Genomic DNA, 23,020 nt, shown 5'->3' on the forward strand with positions numbered 1-23,020 from the left:
TTAGATGTCATGCCGGATCTTCACAAACTCCTAAGGAGGTATTCACACTATTGGGTCATAAGCTGCCCTAGTAAACCTTGAGATGTCCTTCCAATTTGCATTTGTCCACTTCCTAGCAATACAGAAAGTCAAGGATAGATCAGTTGGTATTGAGAAGCCACTATATTAGGTGCACATGTACCTAATATAGTGTGAAGGAGAGTTAAAACGATATGCAACTGTAAGCTTGAAATGGCCCTGACAGCAAGAGTGCAGACGCCCTGTAAAACCATCACCTGTGTAGAGGTGGCCACTTCACCAGGTTGAAGGAGGTGCGGCTGAGCCTCTGCCTGTCCTGGAAGGAGTGTGTGGGTCCCCCGGATGGTGCTGAGGGTGGAGGCGAAGGTTCCGGTGTTCACACCTCCTTTGGCTTCAGGGGGACGTGCCAGGTAGGGAGGGATGAGTGTGTCAGTCCTGAAGGGAGTCGTCCCTGTGGAAAGAAGAAATGGAGGAAGAAAGAAGTGTGACTGGTGAGGGGGATCGAGTTGGAGGTGCCGGAAATGGTGGTGGATGATACGTCGGATGCAGGTGAGAGATGACAACTAAAGTCTATTACTGTTCTGCTGGGAAGTGGAGAGGGACACGCTGAGTGCTTAGAGTAGACATGCAGAAAATGAAGGAAATCCATCAACGATGGCAAAGTGGGGCAAGGGTATGCTTCAGGAATAGAGGGGACTCAGAGGGGACTCAGAGGGGACTCAGAGGGGACTGCAGGGCCTTCATGGGAGTCTGAGAGGCTCCAACATCTGACCCCCAGCAGGTCCTCCATCCCTCCTCTTCTGGGCATCACCTGAACTCGCTCAATCTTCCTGCACCGGCTGCATTGAGTTAAGATGAGCTGCATGTGAGTACAGTGGGAAGACGGGAGAGATGTCAAATTTCACAACAGTTCAAAATGCAGATGGGAGTAATGGTGACATTGTAACACGGACTGAGAAAGTGAAAATAAAGGGGCAATGAGGACCAGAATGCATAGGATTGATGCTGAGTTCCAGACAAAAAACTCTGCTTATTGGTCACCTCATATCAGCCACGCTCATCCAATGAGCCAGGGCTCTGACATGGCTCAATTGGGATAGGTACTAGAAGTCAGAGATACAGCATGGAATCAGACCCTTTGGCCCATCAAACTGTGCTGAGCACTGAGCACCATTTTTACATGAATCCATTCCATTCTCACCACATTCTCATCAGGTACTCCCAGAATCTGCCACTCGTCGAGTCGCCAATTAACTCAAAGAATGTGAAATCCAGGTTCATTGAGTAAAGAAATACAGAAGTACGACTGATTGGGATGAATGTATTTTTTAAAAAGAGAAGCGAAAGAGGCACTATAAATCAGTGTTTTCACACGACTTGGAATGATTGCCTTCCAGGTTGTAAAAAACTCCGAGTGTTGGTGTATTTTCTCCGGATCATATTCCCTCCTTTGCTGACTCAACTCTTTAGCTCAGATGGAAAGGGGACTACGTTAGAAAGTCCTCGATTTCATGCTGACCGTTGCCTACAGTTCCAAGCAAGTGCAGGTGGTCAGTTTGTACTGACCTTTCCACTAACACACCCATTCTGAGAAAAGCACCACTGAGCTCAGTCTAAGATGTTGTGGTGAGACTGGTGACCAGAGAGATCAGTCTAATCACAGGGTGCAGCAGGAAATTTAAAACACTGCTGACGAGAAGAGCAAAGCATGAAGCAGGAGGTGTACGGTGAGTACCAGTTTTAGTTCAGCTTTAATGTTTCTTCTGTTAATTTTATTTAATATTCTGTGATTTGGTGTGAAACTACAGATGTTGTCCAGAGTTACATTTATCGCCTGGGCTTTGAAATCCTCAATCAATTTTTACAAGGTTCACTTACAAGAGCACACAACCCTGGTTGAGATATCCCTGGTGAGTTTAGACACACTGAGGCAGAATCACCTTATTTCCTTTTTCCCAGTGTAAGTTCACTTGGCTAAGAGATTCTTACTGGTAGTCTTTCCCATGTAATGCACCACCTGTGGGACCCTCTTACAGGGTAAATAGCCGGCGTGTCTTCTCAAGGGTCAGAGCTGCTGCGGTAGAGTGACATTACATTACTCTGCTCTGTCTAGAAATGCAAAGGCTGTAAAATATCATTCTCATGTTAACTGCGTAGTCCCAAGCAGCACTATAACCTCTCTCTATCCTGAGCTGATCTTTTTATTCTGTTGTATATTCCTCGGCTTCTGTTACTGTAACCCATTCACTTCAAGGCTCGACGTGTTGTGCCTTCAGAGATGCTCGTCTGCACGCCACCATTGTGACGCATAGTTATCTGAGTTACTGTCGCCTTCCTGTCAGCTTGAATCATTCTGGCCATTCTCCTCTGACCTCTCATTAACAAAGTGTTTTTGCCCGGAGAACTGCTGCCCACTGGATGTTTTTCTTTTTTTCTCTGTAAACCCCAGGGACTGTTGTGCATGAAAATTCCAGGAGATCAGCAGCTTCTGAGATACTCGAACCACCCCATCTAGCACCAATCATTCCACAGTCAAACTCACTTAAATCATCTTCCTTCACCTTCTGATGTTTGGTCTGAACAACAACTGGACCTCTTGACCACCTCTGCATGTTTTTATGCACTGAGTTACTGGCTCACGATTGATTATCTGATTGGATATTTGCATAAATGAACAGGCATACATGTGTACCTAATAAAGTGGCGGCGGAGTGTAACTATAAATATATCTCGGGAACAAGAGAGAGAGAGAGGGTGAGAGATAGATTAAGGCCAATTTCAGAAGGAGATGGAGAATTCTGTTGGTTTGGGATGTGGATATGTATACGTCTACATCCCAAACCAACAACATTCTCTGCTTCCTTCTGAAATTGACTAATCTCACTCTTTCCATTCTAGTGAATTATTTGAAACAGTCCTGGCTGGCTATATTCTTTTATGATGCTCTTTCTCAGTTCTGGGCTGACAGTAATATTCTTTTGATCATGAACCGATGTTGTTCTCTCTCTCAGTCCTGAGTTCACGTTACTCTCCCTTTTGATACCAAGAGCCTTAGACCTCTCACCTTTTCCACTGTAAACCTTTAATCAGTTCTCTCTATGCTAAGATGATGTATAATCTCTCTCGGTTCTGAACCAGCCATTTTCTTCCTCTGTGCTGCAGTGTCAGTAGTTAATTCCTCTGTCTCAAGCTGCCATTTCTTCCTCTCTGTACTGAATAGATTTTATTGGCTGTCCACCCTGCGATGGCCACTTTAATTCTATCCTGAGTGGACCTTATTCCCCATGTATTCTGAGCTAACGTCACCCTCTAACTCTCCCTCATACATTCTCTCTCATTGTCCTAAGGATTGGCTCAGCAATGGATCGCAGTCATATTGTTCTGGGTCACACCAGTTGCTGTCCCAACATCAGCCACTGTGACAGCCCAGTGTGCAGGTGCGGTGACATTGCCCTGCAGAGCCGCCAGGGTGAAGAGCCATACCTACACCTCGGTCAGGTGGTACAAGGTACGTGGCCAGCGACATCGAGTCTGATGCAAGGGGCTATGAATGACAGCAATGTCAACACGGAAAGTGGGGAATGGTGGGGTTTGGATGGAGGGAAGGGGGTAGGCAACAGCGTCTGGTTGAAGAGAGTGATGACTGACAGAATCCTCTGGATGACTGGTGAATGGTGAAGTTAGTTTAGATTGGTGAGACATAGAATCTAGGCAGAAAGAATGGCGAATAACAGAGTTCTGGTCAGAGGAAGTGTGTGTGATACGGTGTGGTCAGAGGTTGTGATCAGCGTCAAGGCCCGGTCGAAGGGAAAGGTTGGCCCAGTTATCATTTCCCTGAGCCATGGTGGTCCAGTTAGAGCTTTTCTGAGGGCAGTTGCTGTGTTTTGACCATTTGTGAGGGGTCATGATGTAGATGGTCCAATCTTGTGCTTGTGTATCTGGTGAGCAACCAGGGTCTGAGTAAGTGGTGTCAGGGGATCCAATACAGTGGGGCACAGGGACTGGATGACTGGGATGTGACAATGAGATAGTCGGAGTGTCTGGGAGAACACCACATGGGACCATATTTTTCAGGACTGGAGAATGGAGATTGGTTCCTGGGATTCAACTGACTGGTGCTTCTAGAATTGAGTGATCAGGACCTGGAATTCAAGTATGTGGTTTTCAGTGAGTTTTTTTTTCAAAATCAAATATCCTTGCTGCCTGGTATGAGGTGATTGGGATTGTTGACTGTGTGTAAGTGTTTCTTAGAGATCAGGATAAGGGATAAAGGAATATAGTAAGACTCTGTTAATCGGTTTTCCAGTTGTTTGAAAATCCTGATGGTTCAGCATCTGGGCCCTCAGTTAATGTTTTTTGTGCTTCCTTCAGCAACACACACACACACACACAATGTGCTGGAGAAACTCAGCAGGTCAGGCAGCATCTATAGAGGGAAATGAACAGTCGACGTTTCAGGCCAAAACCCTTCACCAGCCCTTATTGGATTCACTGCAAAATGTTATCATAATTCTGTGTAGCATTTAAAAATTATAGTAATTTAATAAATTCTATCAGGTATTAATGGGAAATAACATCCAGAAATCTGGAAAATTTACTGGTCTGTCACCATCAAAGTCTTGAGCTTGTTGAATTAACAGTTTACTGTATCTTGGGACTGGATGAAGGAATATCCTGGAATTGGGAGAGAGTTGGGAGTTTCTTGGTACAGGCTGACCTTGGAGTTCCTGAAGTTGACCTGTGGGAACGATGAGATTGACAAAAACAGAGAGAAAGATACCAATAGAAAAGATGAGAGGTCGGTGAGCCTCTAGTAAATGATCTGGAGGACTTGAGAGCAAACTAGCAAAGTTTTTAAAACAAGCATAATGGAGTGGCTACATCCAATAGTCAGTCTTGGTGATGGGAGAGAAAAAAGATGGAAATCAGGGGGTGGCCCAGTGGTGAAACCAGTAGAGTCACAGCCTCTCAGCACCCCAAATCCACATTCAATCCTGACCTCAGGTGGAGCTGCAACTTCTCCCGCGTGATGGCCTGGATTTTCCCCTGGGACCTCAAACTTCTTCCCAAAGCCGTGTAGGCTCGTAGGTCAACTGGGCACTGTAAATGGGCCCTAGTGCCTGGTGGAATCTGGGGATGGGGGTGCGGGAGATGAGTTGATGGAAAAATGATGAGAATAAAAACAGGATTAGTGTAGGATCAGTGTAAGTGGGTGGCTGGTGCTAAGTGAGGACTCATGAGACTGATTTCATGCTGCAGCTAGAGAGCCAGAGAGAAGTAACAAATTTGCTGAGAAAGCATTGGAGCCAATAGGCAATTCAGGGCAAAAGGGATTTCTTTAGACAAATGCACAGTATGTAGGAACATACTTACACTGTAAAGAACCTACTTACAGGAAAGATGTCAATAAGATTGAAAGAGTGCAGTGAAAATTGACAAGGCTGTTGCCAGGATTTGAGGACCTGAGTTATAGGGAAAGATTGAATAGGTTAGGTCTTTATTCCCTGGAGTGTAGGAGAATGAGGGGAGATTTGATAGAGATATACAAAATTATGAGGGGTATAAATAGGGTGAATACAAACAGGCTTTTTCCATTGAGCTGGGTGAGACTAAAGTAATGGGTTAAGGGTGAAAGGCGGAATGTTTACGGGGAACACGTGGGAGAGCTTCTTCACTCAGATGGTGACGAGAGTGTGGAACAAGCTGCCAGCGGAAGTGGTGGAGGTGGGTTTGAACTCAACATTTAAGAGAACTTTGGGGATGAGAGGGGTATGGAGGGCTATGGTTTGAGTGCAGGTCAATGGAACAAGGTAGATTAAACATTTGGCACAGACTAGATGGGTTAAAGGGCCTGTTCCCGTACTATCGTGCTCTGTGATCCTACATAGATGGTAAATTTGACATGGAAGGAATGACTCTTCAGCCATTACTGCAAGGTGGCCACAAGATATCTAACCATACTGTTTCCAAGCCTTGCAGGAAATGATAGAGGGGGAGGCATTATGTTCTTTGTGATCAACAAGAAAGAACGTAATGAAAGGTGTCAGACTGTGGAAACATCATGGCTAAAATTAAGAAAAGGGTACAGATTTAAGATTCAGATAACCTAGGTCCCGTGCAGCCGTTGTGAAGAAGCAGAACTAATGACTGGAGATCAAGCAAACAGTGACAGGGAGTAATGGGGATTTAACTTTCACATAGACTGGGATAAGCGGGTCTTTTTATATCTGGGATCTCGCAAATTTCTGCAGAAGTTCATGGTGGTTTTCTGCAGCAACGTATGAAAGGACCAGAAGTGAAAAGTACGGGCCCTTCGACTTATGATGTTGTGTCACCTTTTTAACCTACTCTATAACATTAATCTAATCCTTTGCTCCTACATAGCCCTCTATTTTTCCTTCAACCATGTGCCTATCGGAGAGTCTGTTAAATGCCCCTGATGTATCTGCCTCTACCACCACTCCTGGCAGGGCGTTCCATGCACCCACCACTCTCTGTGTGTGAAACCCTACTGCTGACATACTTTCCTCCCATCTCCTTAAAATTATGCCCCTTCATATTAGACATTTTCACCTTGAGGAAAAGGCACCGGCTGTCTACTCGAGCAATGCATCTTATAATCTTATACACCTCTGTCGAGTCATCTTTCATCCTCCTTCGCTCCAAGGAGAAAAGCCCAGGCTAGCTCAACCTTTCCTCATAAGACGTGCTCTCTAATCCAGGCAACATCGTAGTAAATTTCCTCTGCACCCTGTCCAAAGCTTCCACATCCTTCCTATAATGAGGCCACCATAAATGAACACAATACTCCAAGGTCTCTATTCACTGGAGTTTAAAAGGTGACGTTGTAAGACACGGTTCAGAAGGGAGTTGACACGTTTTAGTTCTAAACTGCATTTTTCAACTATTCTCCTTCAAGGGAAGCATTAGCCAATCTGCCAACCATAGTGGAAAATCTGGCACTGTGGGTAGTGCGGGAGGCTACCAAATTGCAGAAACAGATTCAAAACTGAGAAGGAGCAAAACAAGGGAAATGCTTTTCAACGCAGTATGTCTCATCCAGTTCTGATTTAGAAAGGATTCTTTCTAGATGGTGAACTAATGGGAAACTTTAACTGTCAGGGCCAAGTGCAGGAGATATCGGGATGAGTGAGTGGGATGCTGGGATATGAGGGTGGAGGTTGGGCCCCAGTTGTACAGTCCCTGAGAAGACCACGTTGGGAGTAGAGGGTGGATATCACCCTGCTGGCCTGACATGGAGTAAAGGGGGATAGCTGGACTCCAGATTATTAGACATCCACTTGTATTCCCAGAAGTTTGCAGGTCAATCAGCTACTTGAAGGAATTTTTCAAGGTAACTAAAGGAACCGCTAGTTGACAGACAGAAATTATTTTCACCGGTGGGAAGGCATACAGACAAAAGAATGAGAACCAGCCTTCTCGGGGGCACCGAGATAATACTCAGTCATAGAGAGGTGGAGATCTAGAGCTCCCTCCCAAAAATGAAAACTGATGTTGAGTGAAGTTTTAAAATCACAGCCTGATGGTTTTTGTGAACTGGAGGGGCTGATAAGGATGTGAAGAAGGGTGGGTTTTGAAGGAAATTCTGAGCAACAGAATTACTGGAGAAAGTGAAGGCAACATCTTTCTTCCTGTCCAAGGGTAAGTGAAGCAGGATAGTGGGGAGCGGGACCAATGTTGGCTGAGAGAGATAGCAAAACAGAAAGCAAAAAAAAACAAAAGAGGGAGGAAGAGTGACAGAGAGAGCGAGAGGCAAGATGAGAGAGGAGAAAGCAGAGAGGAGAGACCCAAGGGAAGATAAGTACAGAGGGAAAGTGTGAGGGGAGGAGAGGGGTATGAGGGGAGAGAAGCATGTGAGACGAGATTAGGGTGTGAGGGGGAGGAGGGGAGTGTGAGGGGGAGTGGGGGTGGGAGGGGGCAGAGTGGAGGTCTGAGGGGGTGAGTGTGTGAGGAGGTGGGAGGAGGGTGAGGGTGTGAGGGTGAGGATGGGGGCGTGAGGGGGGTGAGGGTGTGAGGGGGAGGAGGGGAGTGTGAGGGGGAGTGGGGGTCTGAGGGGGTGAGTGTGTGAGGAGGTAGGAGGGGGGTGAGGGTGTGAGGGTGGGGATGGGGGTGTGGGGGGGTGAGGGTGTGAGGGGGTGAGGGTGTACTATAGTACCGGACGTAACTAGAGTTGTCAGAGGTGCGGCTACCCAGTTCAGGAATTGAGGAAGGGAGCTATGCTGAAGAGTCTTTGTAGTTGACAACTTAAAACTAGAAAGGGATGAGACTCTGGAGAGATATAAAAGCAAGAATTAAAATTTTTAAATCACTTAATCAGGTGCTAAATAGGACAGGACCCCATCTCTTGTCTCCCTCAGAAAGTCTAATAAAGCTGATGAGAAAATAAGAGCTCCAGCAAGGATCGGGTACTAACTGGAATCATCTGCCTCTCGTTTTCAGTGAAGCCAAGTCTCGAGACTGGGTTCAAGGAGATTGCAAAAATGAACCAACCAGCAGATGGCGACAGCAGTTCTGACTGAAACCTAATCATAAACCCTCACTTCATTCACAGGTGGTAAATCAGAAAGACCTGAAGGGAATTATTTGGAAAAGGGGTAACAATATTAAGCTTTACAGAGGTGTAGACCAGAACGTGACGATGACGGCACAAGACTCTCTCACCATTAGGCATGTGAAGGAAGAGGACAGTGGAACATACCAGTGCTCCATCTTTGCTTCACTGGGAGGCATCAATCAGAATGGCCACGTGACCCTGCAGGTCTCAGGTGAGACACTGTTTGCCTTCTGTTTAATCTGGATTCAGGTGGAACACTGCCTTTTTGTTTTTTCCCTTCTCAGGTGGGAGATTGTCTCTCACTCACTGACTGCCCCTTGTTCACTTCAGGTCTCAGGTGATGTATTGTCCGTGCCTCACTCACCACATGGGGACAGCGAAGACTGAAAGTAATTCTGTTCAGTTTGAAAACAGGAATCAAAACCATGTCAAAGTCAAAGTCGAAGTTGGGTTTATTGTCACGTGCACAAATCTATGTGTGCACAGGTGCAGTGAAAAGCTTACCTGTAACAGCTTCACAGGCGCATAGCATCAGCTAGCCACATTCAAAACAAGAACGTAAAGTATATACAACTTTTACAAGGAAGTATACAATTAGGAAAAAGATGTCCACTAGTGCCGAGCAGTGTTCCCTTTAAGGTGTGAGTGCACACACATCTTGTGCTGCTAGCTCACAAAGGAATTTAAGCTGCGCACAAAAAGTTGTCAACCCCTACCTCATTGGCATGTTAAGTATATTTCATGATAGTACACAATTACATTTCATTTTCTGGTGGACGGTGTTGACAACCGGGTGTTTGAGATGATTTGTCTGCAGATCTTAGAACTGGCTTATTTACTGTATACTGCTTTTATTGACGAAAGTATTGAGAGTATATGTTGTTGTCACTGGGCAAAAAATTGCACAGCACAACATTTTTGCGCACATTGATCATTGCAAATTAGAGGGAACTTTGGTGCTAAGTGATCAAAGTGGTTATAGTGTTCCAAACCGTAGTGATTAGGGGTGTGCTGATTGGTTCGAGAACTGAATGGCTGAAGGGAAGTAGCTGTTCTTGAACCTAGTAGTGTGGAATTTCAGGCTTCCTTACCTCTTGAATGATGGTGGCTGTGAGAAGACGGTGTGGCCCGAATGTTAGGTATCTTTGATGATGGATATTGCCTTTCTGAGGCAGTGCCTCTGGTAGATGCTACCAATGGTGGGGAAAAATGCTCGTGTTAAATGTTGCAGAGAGTTTGAAGGGTCAAAAGCCCACTTCAGTTCTTCTTGTTTATGTTTCCAAAATACAGTACTAGAGATTCTGCAGATGCTGGAAATCCAGAGCAATGCATACAAAATGCTGGAGGAACTCATAGGGAGAGGGCGAGGGAAAAACAGGGAATTACAGGCCAATCGCAATGCTAGAATCTTTTATAAGGGAAAAAGACACTTAGAAACTAATAAGATTGGGCAGACTTAGCAAGAACATATGAAAGGAAATCATATTTGACGTCTGTTGGAAGGTTTTGAGGTTGCTAGAGGCAGAATAGATAAGAAGGAACCAGTAGATGCTGTGTATGTGGCACTTTCAATGGCCTTCGATAAGATGCCACACTGGAGCATACATGACCACTGAAGCAATGTTCTTCCATTGCTTGCATAGATGAACTTTTTATCAGCTACGATAGTGCTGGGATCAGGAGCCATAAATAATCTGCTGGAAGAACTCACAGATATTTCCCGAGTTGCTGAGCTGTTCCAGCAGATTGGTGTTCAGAGGAACCTGTGTGTCCTTGTACACAAATTATTGAGAGCTATTGTGTAGCTGAAGCAGGTAGCTGGGAAAGAAAATGGTATTTAGCCTTTAATGCAAGAGGATTTGAGTTAAAGAGTAAAGAATAAAGTGGTACCATGGCCTGCTGCTAACACATTTTAAACCCTGGCTATAAAAGACAAGCATCCTGTATGCCTTCATCGCCTGTGTTGCCATCTTCTGGGATCTTCTAACTTGTACACCAAAGTCCCACCATTGCTCCATGCTCACCAGGGCCCTACCATTCGTTATATGTCCTACCCTTATTAGACCTTTCAAAATGTATCACCACAGACTTAACAGAATTAAATCTGATTGTCATTGTTCATCCCAATTTACCACTGATGAGTATCTTTCCGTAGACTGGGACCACCCCCTTCACTGTCATTGGTGCACCAATTTTGGTCATTGATGTATACTAATGAATGTAGGAGCAAGGGTGTCAGTACTGATGCATATAGTACACCAATGATCACAAGCTTCCAATCAAAACATGCATCCCTCCACCATCTTCTACTGCTGAGCCAATTTTAGATCCAATTTACCAGCTTGCTCTGGATCCCATGGGCTCTAATCTTTTGGATCAGCCTTGCCGAAGGCCTCATTGAGTCCTGCGCAAACCATATCAGTCACACTGCCCTCATAAATAAGTTTAAAACCCTCTTCAAAAACTCAGTCTAACAGGACCTTCCACCAATTAATCAGTGCTGTCTATCCCTGATCAATTCTTGTCTTTTCAAGTCGCTCAGGATATTTTCTATAGGTATTAGCGTCCTGACCTCTGATGTTGGAGTTTATTACCTGGCTTATTCCTGCTGCTGTCCTTGAATAAAATAAAGATACCAAATTTGCTGTCTTCAAACCTGAGGCCAGCAGAGATTTAAATATATCCATCGGGGCTATAAAAGTTGCTTCCCTTGCCTTCCAAACCAGCCTGAAATACATCTCATCAGGTCCTGGGGACTTACCCATCTTTATGCACACTACAATGCCTAATACCTCCATCTTTTGTCATCTAAACATACTCTAGAATTCTCTTGTCCCTACCGAAATCTCTAACTACAATGTCTTTCTCCTTTGTGAACCTAGGTGAAAAGTATTCACTTTAGACCTATGTTCTCTACCTCCATACATAGACTGTCCCCTGGGCCCCTAATGGGCCATATTCTTTCCATGGTTACACTCTTGCGCTTAATATACTTACAAAATGCTTTGAGATTTTCTGTAATATCTGTCAATGATACTTCATGGCCCTTTTTGCACTCCTGCTAAGTACCTCCCTACATTTTCTATATTTCTGAAAGGATATAGATCATACATATCCAGCCATATACACTCATTAGACACTGTACTAGGTACAAGAGTGGAACCTGGTGTGGTCTTCTGCTCCTGTAGTCCATCCACTTCAAAGTTCAACATGTTGAGTGTTCAGAGATGCTCTTCTACACCCCCTACCGTAATGTGTGGTTGCTAGAGTTACTATCACCTTCCTGTCAGCTTGAACTGACCAATCTCCTCTGATCTCTCTCATTAACAAGGTGTTTATGCCCACAGGACAGCCGCTTACTGATTTTTTTTTGTTTTTCACACCATTCTCTACAAACTTTAGAGACTGTTGTGTGTGAAGATCCCAGGAGATCAGCAGTCTCTGAGATACTCAAACCATCCCGTCTGGCACCAACAATCATTCCACAGTCAAAGTCACTTAATTCACATTTTTCTCCATTCTGAAGTTTGGTCTGAACAACAACTGAGCCTCTTGACCGTGCCTGCATGCTTTTTTGCATTGAGTTTCTGCCACATGATTGGTTGATTAGATATTTGCCTTAATGAGCTGTTGTCATGTGTACATCCTCTTCTTTCTTTATAAATCCTCAAGATCCTTTGACGTCGAGGGTTCCCATTATGAGAACTCACTGACCGAACTCTCACCAGTTCACATTTAAAAGATTCTCACACGAAATTGGAGTTTTAGCTGCAAGTTGCTGATTCCAGGTGCTGTTAGTAATATTGAAATTGCCCTTCCTTCGGTTCAGACGCGTAATGTCATGACTATCCTTATTGCTTTCCAGAATTACTCTGTCTCCCATTCCAGAACCACTTTTTAAACCTACCAGTTATAGTCACAATCCCCAGAATGCTCACCCACTGACACTTCATTCCCTTTGCACCATTTCCTATCTGCCCATCCCGAATAGGACTGTCTATGTAACTACACATAATAAAAACTCTCCTCGATCGGCTTTTAAAAACTCCACCCCAACTAACCATTGAACACGACAGCAATTCCAGTTAGTAACAGGAAAGGTGCAATGCCCAGCTACTACCATTCTACAGTATCTCCCCTACACCTCGCTGTCTCTTGACCACATGTCTGGTCCTCAGCCTCATATAGCTCGAGGTGGCTTTTCTTACTTGTTTCTGAAACAGACTCGCACTGTCTTTTGTGCTTGATTAATTTCCTTTCTGAATTTCCCAATGCTCACCTAACAGAAGGAGGATGGTTGCTCATTTGAGTAGACTAGCCTTGTACAGTTTTGAGTTTCCAAGAATGAAGAGTTGTCTCATTGAAATGTACACAGTTCTACTGGAGCGCACAGACAAGATGCTGGAGAAACTCAGCAGGTCAGGCAGCGTCTATGGAGGGGATTAGACAGTTTGCATTTCCAGTCAAGAGCTTTCACCAGTCCTGATGAATGGTCTTGGCCCAAAATGTCTATTGTTTATTCCCTTCCACAGCTGTATGGGTTAATTGCTCCAGAAGAGCCTGTTACCTTGCAGAATCTCTAAATGAAAATAAATAAGGCAGGAAGAGAAGATGGCGACGTGACGCAGCTCGCAGCAGCCACTCCAGTGGCGATATCTGTTATCTGTCAAATAGGATGCCGTGTACAATCCTGATTTGATGGAGACAGACTTGAGAACACAGAGTAACATCTGGAGAAACTTCTGAAATGCCCGCTTCGCTGCCGCTGCTACTGTGTGATCCAGAATCTCCGGAGGGGAAGGCCCTGAGTCCTCAGCTTTGCCTGTTGCTCGGCGGCTGGGGTGGGGTTGAAGCAATCGGCAGAGATGGTGCTCGGTGCTCGGTGTCGGAGGGCTGGTTGGAGGCTCGAAGTTTTCGGACGGACTCAGAGTCGGCTGTGGTCGGGTGTTTCCAATGCATCGGCAAGTTTGCGGCGCTTGGAGGTTCACGGCAGGGAGAGTTTCTCCCTTCTACCATCTGCGTGAGATGATGGGGCTATCAGGACTTTGAGACTTTTTTTACCATGCCCATGGTCTGCTCTTTATCAAATTACGGTATTGCTTTGCACGGTTGTAACTATATGTTATAATTATGTGGCTTTGTTAGTTTTAGTCTTGGTTTGTCCTGCGTTTCTGTGATATCCTTCTGGAGGAACATTGTATCATTTTTTAATGCATGCATTTCTAAATGACAATAAATGAGGACTGAATGTCCTCATAATCTAATCTAATCTAAATAAATAAAGTTTGAGGCTAAAGTAGTAGCCATTCAGGGGAGAGATGGGGAGAAACTCTTCACTCCATAGGTAGTAGATCTCTGCAATTCTGAAGCCATGATGGCTGAGAGTTGATGAGGTGAGGCTCTGAGGATAGGGCAAAGCTCTGCTCTCTCACACACTGTGCTGACCAAGTTCTTTCTTTTGCACAGTCTGCCTATCCTCCAGTGTAGCTACAAGTGTTGCAGTGACCACCCCAGGGACATCCTCCATTGCCTCCACACTTCACGCCCCACCGGCGTTCTGCCTCTGCGTCAGCTCTGCCATCCCGCCCGCTGCCTGGATCACCATCCTAGCCGTGCTCAACGTCATCAAAGTTCTGGCCTCCTACTGCAGTATACAGGTGAGAGCATTTCCCGTCGCACCTCCTGTACCGGGGATGGAGGGGAGGGTGGAAGTCAGGCTTTGATGCGGTTGGCTATTAACTTGTAAAGTGAAGAATTACCAAGATATTGCACCATGTTTATCAAGCAACTTTCTAGAATACAACCCCCAAACCCAATAATGTTCCCAGTAAAACTCCAGACACCACACAGGTTTCCGAGTACAACACACACTGCACAGGGCATTGGCTGGGATACACCTCAGGCAGAGAGTGAAGACCGGGCTGTACCCACTGCAGGATCAGCTCAGGCACAGGGTACAGACTGATACAAACACTGTGGGTCGCCCCAGGCAGAGAACATAGGCTGTTGTTACACACACTGTGGAAACACTCCAGGGAGAAGGTACAGACTAACACAAAATGCTGGAGGAACTTAGCAGGTCAGGCAGCATCTATGGAGAGGAATAAAACAGTCAACGTGTTGGACTGAGACCCTTCATCAGGACAGACAGATAGATAGATAGGTAGGTAGCATTACAAGTTCACAGATACAAAAATATTCAAATATTAGAAAAGTAAGAAAGTATAAAAAATACAAACACGAGGAAACCTGCAGATGCTGGAAATTAGTTACTTCAATCTAACCGGGGGGGGGGGTCATCACTTCCCCAGCTATAAATTGACTCATTATACAGCCTAATGGCCGAGGGTAAGAATGACCTCATATTGTACTCTTTGGAGCAGTGCAGTTGTCTTAGTCTATTATTAAAAGTGCTCCTCTGTTCAGCCAAGGTGGCCTGCAGAGAGTGAGAATCATTGTCCAGAATTGCCAGGATTTTCTGTAGGGTCCTTTGTTCTACCACAGTGTCCAATGTGTCCAGTTTGACTCCTATAACAGAGCCAGCCTTTATAATCAGTTTATTGAGCTTGTTGGCATCACCCATGTTGATGGCATTGCCCCAGCACACCACTGCACAGAAGATTGTACTGGTCAAAACAGATTGGTAGAACATGTGAAGGAGGGGCCTGCATACTCCAAAGGACCACAGTCTCCTCAGGAAGTAAAGGTGACTCTGGCCCTTCTTGTACACAGCCTCTGTGTTGAGCTCCACTCAAGTCTGTCATCCAGGTGCATCCCCAGATACTTGTAGGTCCTCACCATATCCACGTCCTCACCATCGATAGTAATGGAGCAATGCAGGCTTAGTCTTCCTAAAGTCCGTCACCATCTCCTTTGTGTTACCGATGCTGAGCTGCAGATGATTCAGCTTGCACCATTTGACAAAGTCCTCCTCCAGGGTCCTGCATACATCTTCCTGTCCTCCCTTTATACACCCGATTATGGCTGAGTCATCAGAGAATTTCTGCAGATTTTCTCAGTGTTGTATCTAAAGTCTGAGGTATACAGGGTAAACAGGAAGGGAGCCAATACAGTCCCCTGTGGGGCCCCAGTGCTGCTTATAGCCATGTCTGACACAAAACTCTGAAGCTGCACAAACTGTGGTCTGCCAGCCAGGTAGTCCATAATCCAGGATACAATAGAAGTGTCAATCTGCATTGAATGGAGATATCCCCCTAGCAATGAGGGCCGTATGGTATTGAAGACACTTGAGAAATAAAAAAACATGATCCTCACAGTGTAGACCTGCTTATCCAAATGGGAGTAGGCTCTGTTTAACAGGTAGATGACAGAATCATTGACAGGGGATATAAACCGTTGTTACACACACTGTGGGTCACCTGAAAGGATACAGACAAGTACATACTGTAGGAACAGCCCACAGAGAAGGTATAAATAGGTACTGGGAGATCACCCTAGACAGGCAGTGCACACTGTGGGGTTTCAATGGGAATATTAAGGCTGGGATGATGTGAGTGATTGAGTGAGAATGTGGAAATTTGTAGAAAAGCAGTAGGGGATTGGAAGAGCTGGCCCGAACTTGTGGGAGAGTAAGGGAAGGATCACAGTTAATCTCAGGGACAACCACAGGAAACAGCAGATCTGAAGTCCATTTTTCCCATTTGCTCCATACCAGCAGTAGCTTTACTTAAAGCAGATGCTGATGGGAACCCTATCTGCGTAGCTGCTGGAAGGAGAGTTGAAGGAATTCCTGCGTGGGATTGTGGAAAACCTGGTGAGTGTTATGGGAAATGTCATGCCCAGCAGTGGGATAACTTTGTAGGATCTAGTGGGAGATTTAGGGAGCTGAGTATGGGAACTTATAGATGATCCACTGGGTCTTATTGGAGGTCACTGCTTCTATCCCAGGCCACCAGTGATGATACGCCAGTCACAAGTCCCCTTGGTTTGTGGCAACAGTAGCCATAAGCTGGTGTCCCACCAGTGCACCATGCTAGTAGCCAGCCTGTGCACTATCTGAGATCCACACTATGTACAAGGTCAGTATCTATTGGAGAGGCCAATGGGCAGCTGTGGCTCCACCTTCCACAATCCCCTGTCTCTGAGCCCGAGAACTCCCGCTCTAGAGGCCAAGCATCGCAGCATTTGTCCTAAGATCAGCAAGGGGCATTATGTGAATGCCAGATCTTTATTGACTGACTTAAGGTGAAACACAGCTCCCCTATCATTTTAACTCTCCTTTCAGGCATTAAGAAGAATGAGGCGCCCAGAGCAGGAGGTCTCCTGGCGAGATGTGGACAAGGAGGAGGAAATGGTGCAGTCTCTGAAGGAACACATCCAGAGGTTTTCTGTGATGAAACAGGAGCACACTCTAGCAGCTGGTGCACAAACGGTTAACTTCTATTCTGGTAGGAGGGTCAGAGGTGTTCCCCCGATGGCCTTCAGCAGGGCGAGAGAGGGGACCACACTTTTCTGACTCCCTGTCTAGAGGTATCAGAGTCCCATAGCAGATCTCTGTATCTCCGCCATCCACACTGACTGGGGACCGTGCCGAGCCTCTGCACGTTGCCAGGTGCAGATCCTGTGTCAGTCAGGCTGCACTGAGCGAGGGTGCTGGTGATTCCTGGAGTGGCAGGAAAGAGTTCAGTGGAGGACCGGGATGAAGCCCACCGCTAGACTCACCTGGGCGGCGGGGAGAGAACGTCTCACTGAGTACAGCACAGTCCACCAGCATCATCGGGCACAGTTCCCCTGCTGCTCTACCCTGTGCAAAAATCCCAGTGCAAGAGCTGCCCCACCGACATCAGACTGAAATGACGTCACATCATCCTCCCCCAGGGATACATCGTGAGTCCTTCAGCATCACTGGGCCTAAATCCTGGAACTTCTTCCTTAACAGCAGAGATCAAAGTCCTTCACCAGGATTACAGTGGTTCAAGAAAATGGCTCAGTACCATTTTTACTCAACCGATGGCCAATTTTACTCAATCTGATATCCAGATCCCATAAAGCAGATTTTAAATAGAGAATCCCATTGCCCACACTGCCAGAGTGACCTCTCTGATGTAAGTAGCAAATTGGTCAGTGAGGTGGGGGGCAGAGGTTGGAAAGACCCAGTGAAGAAACTGAGAGTTGAGCGACCTTGACTTCTACAGGGAGAGCAGTCCAGCCTCCTGAGTGGAGCTAAGGGTGTCCTGCCCATCTCAGTGATTACAACTTCAGAAAGCCTGAGCCTGCAAAGATCTAGCTCAATGCGGTGGGACATGACGTCTCTGGGGACTCTGTGTGCTTTGGGTCCCACAGTGTCCCCTACCCCCAGGTCTCACACCCTGCCTGAGCGGGCAGCCTGTAGTGATGGAGAGTGGCCAGTGGTGTCACCACTCAAACCCCATTGACTGAAGGTTGGAGAAGGAAGCCCCAGCCAACACCAACCATTTCCTTCACCCTGGCTAGCTCCCTGTCACACCTTTAAATGGCAATAATTGCCGATATAATTGGAAGCACAGTAAACAGCGAGGATGACTATCAAAGCTTGCAACGACCAGCCGGGAAAATGTGCCGAAACTTGGCAGATGGAATTTAATGCAGACATTTGTGAGGTGTTGCACTTTGGGAGGACAAACTGGGGGGTAAAACTTACACAGTGAACAGCAGGGCATTGAAGTGTGTGGTAGAACAAGAGGATCTGTAAATACAGATTCATTATTCCTTGAAAGTGGCATCACAAGTAGATAGTATCGTAAAGAGTGCTCTTGGAACATTGGCTTTCATTGAGTACAGGAGTTGGGTCCTTATGTTTAAGGTTGTATAGGATGTTGGTGAGGCCAGATTTGGAGTATTGTTTGTAGTCCTAGTCACCGACCTACAGGAAAGATATCAATAAACTTGAAAGAGTGCAGAGAAAATTTACAAGGATGTTGCTGGGTCTTGAGGACTGAAGTTACACGGGCAGGGTGATTAGGTTAAACGTTATTCTCTGGAGTGCAGGAGAATAAGGGGAGATTTTCTAGAAGTATATAAAATTATGAGGGGTATAGACAGTGTAAACACGTACAGGATTTTTTCACTGAGGTTGGATGAGACGAGAACTAGAGGTCATAGGTTTAGGGTGAAAGGTGAAATATTTAAGGGTAATCTGAATGGGAACCTCTTCACTCAGAAGGAGGTTGGTGCAAGTGTGGATTGAGCTGCCAGCAAGCGTGGTTGATGCAGGGTCAATTGTAACATTTTAGGGAGTTTTGATAAGGAAATGGATGGGAGAGCTTTGAAAAGATGCAGGTAAATGGGACTAGGCAGAAGATCAGGTCAGTATTGACTAGATAGGCCAAAGGGCCTGTTTCTATGCTATAGTGCAGTCTACTCCCAGCTCTGCAGATACTGATCCCCAAAGGTCAAAGAGAGAAATCTAACGATCCAATGTATGACAGTGGGAAGGGAAACAGACTGGGTGTGAACAGTATGAAACCAGGCCTATCGCCTCCACCCTTCCACCCTTCCCGCTCTTCAGGCTCACTGTATTGTCCCTGGGATTATGCATTGTCCAATCTCCTAAAAAGCTTTGGTTTCACCCAAAAAATAATCCCAGGGATGATCTACTTCAGGTTACCCAAATTTTGTGTGATAACTTTATGGAAAAGGTGTTAATCGATCCAGTTCCTTGGCTGATGTGATGATTGTGTTTGAATTAATTGCTGTGTTGGAACCCTGCTGAACGCCCTCCATCAACAGCACCATTTGAAGCGTCCTGGCTGTCCGTCATATTAAGTGTTCTCGTAAATGGCCCACCTTTCTCCGATGTGCGGCACTCAGACCACTGTGGGCACAGGCCGAGAGGTTTGCCTGTGCAAAACCAATAAAACCGTTACACTGTTTAAAACCCAGGGATTGTAGAGTGAAGCAATGCTGCGCGAGCCTCTGCCTGCCTCAGCACAAGTCAGCAACATCGTCGGGGCGAGAACTTCCTGTTACCAAGCAGAGCCTGGGTGACATCACCAGTCATTCAGTGCCACAAGTTAATGGCCGTTCACTGAATAATACTCACAGCGTCCCTCCCATATTAACCACGCTGCTGATGTTAACATCCCAGATCCTCCTCTCCCTCTTTACTTCTACAAGGGGTGCTTTCCTCTATTTTACAATCAACATTCCAGTCATATGCCCACCCTGCTCCGCTGACTTCATGTCCTTCCTTCTCTACACTGACTACAATCCCCATGTGCTACAGTTGAACAATGTTTCTGGCTCCAGACGACAAGTAGAGGTCTAAATGTCCCTGACACCAATCTGTATGGACTATGAGCTACGAGGCTGACAAGGAAACACAAGGGGTTCTGCAGATGCTGGAAATCCTGAGCAACACACACACAAAATGCTGGAGGAACTCAGCAGATCGGGCAGCATCTAGAGTAGGGGTCCCTGACCTGGGGTCCACGCACCTTTGCCTAATTGCTTTGGTCCATGGCATAAAGACGGTTCTTCTGGCAGCACTCCTTGTAGATGCGCTCCATGGTGGGGAGTACTTTGCCTGTGATGGACAGGGCTGCATCTACCACTTTCTGTAGATCTTTCCATGCCTGGGCATTGGTCTTTCCATTACCAGGTTGTGATGCAACCAGTTGGGATAGTTGACGTTTCAGGCAGAAGCCAAAATAAGAAGCTGGGGAAGGTTAGGAGTACAAGCTGGCAGGTTATAGGTGAGGCCAGGTGAGGGGGAAGTGGGTGGGTGGAGGAGGTGGGCTGTTAAAGAAGAATAATGTGGGAAGCTGAAAGATGAAATCTACCTTCCCCCTCACCTGATCTCACCTGTCATCTGTTAAATTGTACTCCTGCTGTCCCCTACCCTTTATTCTGATTTCTGTCTCCTTCCTTTCCAATCCTAATGAAAGGTCTCAGCCAGAAATATCGGCTGTTCATTTCCTTCCATAGATGCTGCCTGACCTGCCAAGATCCTCCAGCATTCTGTGTGTGTGTTGCTTGTGTCAACGCGTTCATTTTACTGCATTTTCTAAGTGCCTGGTAACAGATTCCACCATTTTCTCCTGCTATTGACCACAGGCTGGTGGTCCACAGCTTTCTCTTGTCCTGGTTTCTTCATTCGTGGGGTTACATTTGCTGCCTCACAATTTGCGGGAACCATTCTAATCGGTAACCCCTATCCCAACAGCCACCTTCTTCACACCTGGAGGATGCAGGTGATCTGTCCTGTGGATTGGAGAGATGTATTCGTCTGTGAAGCTTTGATTCTGGAGGGCTGGGCAGTGATAGGAGTTTGGGAGAGGTAGTGGATGCCGAGGGTGAGGGTGACTGGAGAACGACCAACACTCGAAATGTCTCCATGCTGAGTAGATGAGTGAGTTACGTGGAATAGACCTTGCCGAGAGATATAGGGTGTAAGTGAGGTGAAGAGAGTCAAAGTCAAAGTATGTTTATTATCAGAGTGTGTATATATATATATATGTTACCATCTACTGCCCTGAGATTCATTTTCTTGCAGATATTTACAGGAAGATAAAGAGATACAATAGAATTTATGAAAATCGATAATTAAACAAAGACTGACAAACAACCAATGTGCAAAAGAAGACAAATTATGCAAATAAAAAGAATAAATAATACTGAGAACATGAGTTTTGGGATTCTTGAAAGTGAGTCTGTAGGCTGTGGAGTCAGTTCAGACTGACTGTGGTGAGTAAAATTAACTATACCAGTTCACCTGATGTTTGTAGGGTGATAACTGTTTCTGCACTTTGTGGTATGGGAACTGAGGCTCCTGCACCTCCTACCCAACAGTAGTAGTGAGAAGGTAGTGGCGACAAGCAGAATGCTGGGGGCCCTTGATGATTGGTGCCGCTTTCTCCCGGCAGCATTCCCTGTGGATGTGCTCAAAGGTGGGAGAGGATGTGATGGACGGGGCTGTATGCACCCCTTTCTTCCTGGGCATTTGTGTTTCCATGCCAGGCTGTGAAGCAAACAATTAGGATACACTCACAGTGTGGCTATAGAAGTTTGCCAAAGTTTTAGATAACATGCCAAATCTATGTAAACTTCCAAGAAAATACAGGTGCTGTTGTACCTTCTTTGTGATGGCACTTAAGTGCGCATGTCAGGCCAGATCCTCTGATATGGTAATGCCAAGGAAATTAAAGTTACCGGCCCTCTCCATCTCCAATTCTGTAATGAAGACTAGCTCATGGAACTCTGCCTTCTTCCTCATGTAGTCAATAATGAGCCCTTAGACTTCAAAGTAAATTTATTATCAAAGTATATATATATATATATATATATATATATGTCACCATATACTACCCAGAAATTCATTTTCTTGCAGGCATTCACAAAGTAAATACAATACAGAAAGTCAGTGGAATCAATGAAAAATCTGCATAGACAGACAGGCAAAAGACAACAAATTGTGCAAATAAATAAATAAAATGTAGAGAACATGAGATAAAGAGTCCTTGAAAGTGAGTCCATAGGTTGTGGGAACAGTTCAGTGATGGGGTGAGTGAAGTTATCCACTCTGGTTTAGGAGCCAGTTTTCAGTGCAAATATGGAATCACACACACATTGACTTCAAACTCCAGTGTATGGATTCTGCAGAATTTCCTTTACACTGCAGAAAGAAAAGCTTGCAAGTTTTCCAGTGTTGGCTGGAGACATCAATGAACAGGGTCACACAGGTTCATGGAGCAGATTTCTGTCGCTCTGTGTCCAGAGGCCAGGAACAGAATGTGGGTTTAATCCAGAGGAATGAAGAGAGGGAGGTAGGAAAGGAGGTGTGGAGGATGATTGAGTGGGAGGAAGGGAGTGATGGAAGGGGAGAGAGGGAAGGAAGGAATGTGAGATTAGAGGGGTTATGAGGGGGAAGGATGGGCAGGAGGAATGGCAAGTAGAAGGGGGGAAAATGGGAGATAGGAAAGAGGAGAGATGGATGGAAGAGGGGAGGAATGAAGGAGTGGGGATTAGGGGAAGGATGGGAGATAGGAAAAAGAAGAGATGGATGGAAGGGGAGGAATGAAGGAGTGGGGATTAGGGGAAGGATGGGAGATAGGAAAGAGAAGAGATGGATGGAAGGGGGGAGGAATGAAGGAGTGGGGATTAGGGGGAAGGACGGGAGGGAGAGAGGAAGGAAAAAGAAGAAAATAAAGTTGTTTCAACAGCCAGATTGAACAGCACTTCTGAAGCAGGTTGTCTCACTGGTTCGTAGGATCTGATTGTTGTGCGGGGGCAAGTATCTCATGAATTCTTTCCTGGCTTTTACAGGACCACATCATTGTGGAAAGCAGAGCAGAGGTACACACTGGGTCTGAGGACAGCTTGTCACTCTGTGACCTGGGGATCCTGTGATAAATGGGATCAAATAATGGGTATTTTCCCTGGCCCAAATATTATCACAGAAAATCTTCAGCCTCTTGCTCCAGGATCCAC

General features: G+C 45.8%; 1 protein-coding gene across 1 annotated transcript; it reads left to right on the top strand.

The window, feature by feature from the left end:
- Positions 1-1,591: 1,591 nt before the first annotated feature.
- LOC134336917 (uncharacterized) lies at positions 1,592-21,198 on the top strand. The gene is made up of 5 exons (XM_063031563.1): positions 1,592-1,745; positions 3,366-3,526; positions 8,591-8,804; positions 14,060-14,250; positions 16,839-21,198. Exons 1-5 carry the CDS (start codon positions 1,727-1,729, stop codon positions 17,067-17,069), a joined length of 816 nt encoding a protein of 271 aa, XP_062887633.1. The 5' UTR covers positions 1,592-1,726; the 3' UTR covers positions 17,070-21,198.
- Positions 21,199-23,020: the final 1,822 nt, after the last annotated feature.

Source organism: Mobula hypostoma, chromosome 2 (genome assembly GCF_963921235.1).
Source record: "Mobula hypostoma chromosome 2, sMobHyp1.1, whole genome shotgun sequence".
Lineage (NCBI taxonomy): Eukaryota > Metazoa > Chordata > Chondrichthyes > Myliobatiformes > Myliobatidae > Mobula > Mobula hypostoma.